Raw genomic sequence first — 6,000 nt, 5'->3', positions numbered from 1 at the left:
GATCAGGCTGGACAGAGCCTCATCCAGCCTGCTCTTAAACACCCCCAGGGACGGGGCCTCGACCACCTCCCTGGACAGCCCATTCCAGGGCTTCACCACTCTCATGGTGAAGAACCTCCTCCTCGCATCCAGCCTGAATCTCCCCACCTCCAGCTTCATTCCATTCCCCCTAGTCTTATCACTACCTGATATCCTGAGAAGTCCTTCCCCAGCCTTCCTGTAGGCCCCCTTCAGATACTGGAAGGCGACAATTAGGTCACCTCGGAGCCTTCTCTTCTGCAGACTGTACAGCCCCAACTCCTTCAGTCTGTCTGTCCAGCTTGGCCTTAAAAACCTCCAGGGATGAGGTTTCTACCACCTCCCTGGGCAACCTCTTCCAGTGTCTCACCACCCTCATGGTGAAGAATTTCTTCCTAACAGCCAATTTGAATCTACCCATTTCTATTTTTGTTCCATTCCCCCTAGTACTGTCACTATCTGACATCCTAAAAAGTCCCTCCCCAGCTTTCTTGTAGGCCCCCTTAAGATACTGGAAAGCTACCAAAAGGTCTCTGCGGAGCCTTCTCTTGTCCAGACTGAATGTTTACATACACATTAAAAATGGTTTTGCTTTGGGGGAAGAGGGCACTGAGACCAAAAAGCTAGGTTTTATGTATTTTATTCATAAAAACAGATTTGCAACAATTTATTAAAAATTGATCTCATGCAGTATAAGGTTATACAAGAAATTCTTCATTTACATTTTATTCTGGCAGTTCCAGTCTAGTTTAAAGCATTTGTGCACTAACATCATTGGAAAATGCCATTGGGGCACAGCCTCTTCATAAATTTACAGTACAGTTTTTGCTGCAGTATAAAAGAACAGAAACATTAAATAGCTATATTCACTTGGTTGGTCTTGTTATCTGCAGTAAAGTAAAAAAACCAAACAAACCAAAAACCCAAACCAAAACCTAAAGAAAAAGTTATGGGAGAAACTACAGTATCATTGTATCATTGAGACAAAGAATGTACTGCATGGGTTTAAACCTGATAAACATCACACAGTCAGTATTCACGAAGTTACAGACACACACACACACACACTCACCTCCAATGGTCCGATACTTCTGATTTGTTTTTTGTTGTTTTTTTTTTGTGTTTTTTTTTTCTCCTGCTAAGTTGGAATAATATTTCTACAGAGATCTTTGTGTACACATTATATACAATATTGTAATTTTCTCTCTCTCTTTTTATTTTATTTTATTTTATTTTTTTTAAATTAACATTCCTTTTAAAATAAACCAGGCCCTGATGATATTAATAAAGCAAGAAAAATACTGTCAACGCACATTGAGTGACGACGTCAGTGTTTAGTGCTTAAACAGAGTAATGAGTTCTATTTTATCTGTGGTTATACTTACATGGTTTTTGTTCTAAAAGCTACAGGTATTTCCATAACCTCTCTTACTTGTATGTGCCAAGTGGAATATTTTGTGATGCTCCTGATTGTAAGATTCAGATACATATTCATATTGGTTTTGGCCACTATGAGGTGTGTTAAATTTTTAATGGAGATTTATGCTAGCTCGATAAGTCCCTCGGGTAATGAACCTCCTCGGCGGTGTTTCGGTCACTGCTGATTCATAAACCTTTGCAGGAGCGTCATTCGAAAGGTTTGGTCTGAGGTGCACAGGTGTTGGTCAAAGAAAACTGAGAGCCTAATGGGTGCTTCACGTGTTTTCCCTCCCTACTCTTAGCAAACAGTCCTAGCAGTGAGGTGCCACATTTCCAGTCCTTTGGATAAAAGAAGCTGCAACCGTGTCTCACCTGTGCTTGAGGGTTTGGCTCTAGAGCTGGTCCAGATGGTATGCCACTATCATTCCTCCTAATTACTTTGGTTCAGGGGATGGACCTGAAGTATAAAAACCACTGGGTTGGTTTTTTTTATTATTATTATTATTTTTATTTTCACAGTCCTTTTAGGATTCAAATAAAATATTCTATTGGTAAATTTGATTTGTCCTTTCTATTGCCCACTACAACTGTCACACACTCAAATACAAAGCAAACATAGTGTATATTCACATCTATGTGCTCTGCAGGCTTTGCCTGCAGCAACAAAACACTGTGCCCCTAACCCCTCCCCCCACCAAGTCCACTAAATTGTAATTATGTGTGAGATCATTTAAACAAACTATGAAAAACAATCTGTCCTGTGACATTAAGACTCTACTCCCCATCTGCCCTCAGCTTCTTGAGTCATCAGGCCCAAGACTTTTCCAGTCGGTTTAGTACATCGCACTTGGAGGCATTCTGAAATAAGTGCAGAAACTTTGCTAGAATGAAGCTGCAGATGGTCAGCAGTCACTACCATCATCCTCACAGAAGGGTGAAGTGCCCTGCTTCCAAACAGCAGCTCTCTAGCTGGTAACAACTCAGAGCTGGAGCTTCAGCCTCTGCTTGAGTTTCATGTAGAGCTGCAACTCAGGGAACCCTGCTCACAGCACTGCAGTCTCAATGGCACCTGAGAAATCGTTTCTCATCTTCCTCCTGTCCTACCGAACATCATCCCTGAAATGAAAACAAGCAAGACTAACCAGTGCAGAATGTTTCCAGCAATTTAACACAACTCTTGTAAAAATGAGTGTATCTATCTCAAGAAATATGGTATAGCTTAACCATGGTATTTTCCTTACATGGATACAGTATAGAATTGCATGTTCTCAGCAGCCACATAAATCTCAGTGACATTTGAGTGGTTTCTGGTTTAGTTTTGTTATTTCCTAGTGTCTTTTTTGCAAGATCCATATTTCCCAGCCTCCTCGGTGCCAGTAGAAATTTGGGAAGAAACGTTTTTCAGTGACTTCTACGTGGAGAAATAAAAACTCCATGAATAAGGCTACAGATCAAACTCCTTGTGTCCTTCTCCTTTGCCTTCCCACACGAGTTACATGAGCACTCCTGTGATGATGGCCTCAGTTGGTAGTTCCTCTGCGGTAAGAGCCAATGTTACATGTTTGTAGCAGAGTTCTAGGTCAGATGTTTAGTCCAGTCATTGAGTACTTAAAAACAGTTCAGGAAGCACTGATCTCCCTTTCCTACAGCCCTGAAACCATGACTCGGAAGGAAGGCGGCACGTGTCTGTGCCGAGGACTGGCGCTGGGGCTTACACAGGGACTGGCACAGCTAGCATCAACTCCTCCTATGGATGGCAAGTAGGCATGATGAAGAATGGGCAGCTGCAAAGACAGCCGACGCTGTATGCTGTGAGACAGAGAAAGAGAAGCATTAGCCAAGTGGAAAAATTAACGTGTCACATGCTTGATAGGTTGTTGCAAGGATGTTTTCCTTGCCTGCTGCTGGGATAGAAAGGGTTAATGCCAAGAGCATTACACTTGCTGCTGCTGAGCTATGCCACTGTGGTGTTATTTCCCCTTGGGGAATTCTTTTTTTGACAGGCTAGACATGACAAAGGAATTTGAGGCTGCATTTGCAGCACCCTACAACCTCCTTCCACTTTCAGAGTAACTGTTAGACTGCTGTTAACTGTTAGTTAAGCATGCAATGAAGGTATATGATTTAGTAACCCCCACCCCAATTGCAGGTGGAGCCCCAGATAACTGCATACACATGCATGAGGTCACAGCCTGAATTTTAAGCCATGCACCACTTGGCACAAGGATGTTACAAATAAGGATGCATTTTTGTAAATCCAGCAAACATAGGTACATGGAGGGAATGTGGGAATTCAGGAATTTGGACTGAAGGCTTTTTCCAAGCAGTTTGTCTTTGCAGTTGAGGTCTGTCTCAGCTGAGGTGCTGAATACTGTCGAGTTCCCATAGTCAGTTGTCTGGGACTGTGCTGGCACTCTAAAAGCAGTCTAACCTACCAGCTACACCAAAATTCAGTATTTAGGAGTTCAACATCCTGTATCAAAATTTTCAAGCAGATTGACATTATCATGACTGGCTGGGCTTTGTTTTGCTTTGTTTGTTCTTTTCAAGGCACATTAAACTGTGCTCACAGGCAGCTCCACTGACCCCTTTCCATGGAGAAGACAGTGCCATGGGACACGGGCACTGCTGCCTCCCTACTGTGGAAATACTAGCACTTTGCATATAAGTCAAAATCTAGTTGAGGTTTGCAGTGATTAAGATGTTATCACACCAGGATTGCTTCTGCATTTGAAGATACACACTCCTGAAACACCGAAAAAAGTTACAGATGTCAAAGTAACAGAGCTGAACCAAAGACCATCTTTTTGATTCCAGAAGTAAAATGCCCACACAAAGTATTGTATCAGTTCAATAGAGTTCCAAATGTATATTTCCCTGTTATCTGGTATAATGACTGTGTACAGATGGACCTTTACAAGAAGTGTCTGTTTGAAAGCCTGTCTTTGGACAGCTTCTCTGATTCAAACTCTTTCTTTTTTGCTTTGTATTAGGAAACACAGACAGCTACCAAGGCATTGCTTGTGGGCTTGAGCAGTATAGCTTTCAAGTTCAAATGGAAAGAAATGTAATGCAATGCTGCTTTTCTTTAGTTTCCTCACTACAACAAAGGCTTGTTTATACAGAGATGTGATGGAAATAGTTGTGGCTCGCCTAGCAAGCAAATTTCTTCTCATTTCCCCAACCCCCAAGCTCCTTTTAAAAGTTTGATGAAATATTAATCCACAGTGTTGATCGTGGTAGTGCTGGTAATACGATCCTGGGACTACACAAAATCCATTCACTATTAGTTTGCTGTTGTGCCCAATTCTTTCTGGTGCTATCAATGAAATCAAGCCTCATTCCTAAGGAGTGCAGAGGTGGCATGGATAGCTGCTTCCATGTGCTGAATCCTTATGAGCCTGACACTGCAGATTGTCATTCTGCCTCTTGTTGCAGGGTCAAACACAGAATTGCCCATGCTTATTTTCCCACCAGTGGAAATGCTTACTTTGTTCTACTGTTATAGACTTCTCATTAAAGAGCTTTTTTTAAGCTATTCTAAGAGAATCCACTTGCATAATCAAGTGAATGGGATTTTTTTGTCACTCATTTGCTGGTTAGCCATACCATGGACAAAGCATGTTTATTTGGTTGTGCCAACAGTGGCTACGGTGGGTGGCAAGCTTTGCTTTAACTGTACTTAAAGTTTATTTTAATTTGAAAACTTGGTTCCTGGGGTGGAGGACTGAAGCCTGGAGACTCACACAGAATTAAGATTCTAGGCAAAATTCTTAGGGGAAGCCAAACCAAGTAACAAAATCCAAACAAAACTGTATTTTCTCCTTAAGCAAAATTAAATCTTGTGCCTTGCCTCAGTCTGTAGCTGTTGGGTTTTCTTTGTTTGGGGTCTTTTTGTTTGGTTGGGGGTGGTGGTTATGTGTTGTGTTTTGTTTGATTGTTTGTTTGTTGGCTCCTCCCCCAATATCAGTGTTTTTTCCATTCCCCTACCCCTGCTGTATTTTGTCAGTTCTTCTTGGGCAACCTCAGGTATCAGGCTGTAGAATGAAAAGATTGAGAACAGCTCTGTGGGTCCTGGTGTATGAAAAGCTGGACATGAGCTAGCAAAATGTGCTCACGGCCCAGAAGGCAGTGTCGTGAGCTGCCTTCCTGAGTGGTGAAGGGAGATGATGGGAGGGATGGAACATCTGTGAAGAAAGAGTTGGGGTTGTTTAGCCTGGAAAAGAGAAGGCTCCAGGGGAGACCTCATTGTGGCCTTTCAGTACTTGAAGGGAGCTTCTAGTAGGGTCTATAGCAATAGAACAAGAGGTAATGGTTTTAAACTCATAAAAGGTAGATTTAGATTAGATATAAAGAAGAATTTTTTTACAATGAGAGTGATGAAACACTGGAACAAGTTTTCCAGAGAGGTGGTAGATGCCCCCTCTCTGGAAACATTCAAGGTCAGGTTAGATGGGGCTCTGAGAAAGCTGATCCAGTTAAAGATGTCCCTGCATAATGACGGAGGGGTTTGACTAGATGACCTTTAAAGGTTTTGAGTTGTCCATATCATATAGATATGCC

At 42.0% G+C, this 6,000-nt stretch overlaps 1 protein-coding gene across 1 annotated transcript in view; it reads right to left on the bottom strand.

The window, feature by feature from the left end:
* Positions 1 to 1,113: 1,113 nt before the first annotated feature.
* The window catches only part of GABBR2 (gamma-aminobutyric acid type B receptor subunit 2), a 572,582-nt gene continuing 567,695 nt past the window's right edge, over positions 1,114 to 6,000 (bottom strand). The window contains exon 19 of the mRNA XM_068147481.1: positions 1,114 to 3,246. Coding sequence (XP_068003582.1) covers positions 3,081 to 3,246 — 166 coding nt within the window. The 3' untranslated portion in view covers positions 1,114 to 3,080. The remainder of the gene's footprint in view (positions 3,247 to 6,000) is intronic.

Source organism: Melanerpes formicivorus, unplaced genomic scaffold, assembly GCF_026170545.1.
Source record: "Melanerpes formicivorus ecotype bairdi unplaced genomic scaffold, bMelFor1.0.p_v2 SCAF_15, whole genome shotgun sequence".
Classification (NCBI taxonomy): domain Eukaryota; kingdom Metazoa; phylum Chordata; class Aves; order Piciformes; family Picidae; genus Melanerpes; species Melanerpes formicivorus.
This window is presented reverse-complemented; position numbering and strand designations above follow the sequence as displayed.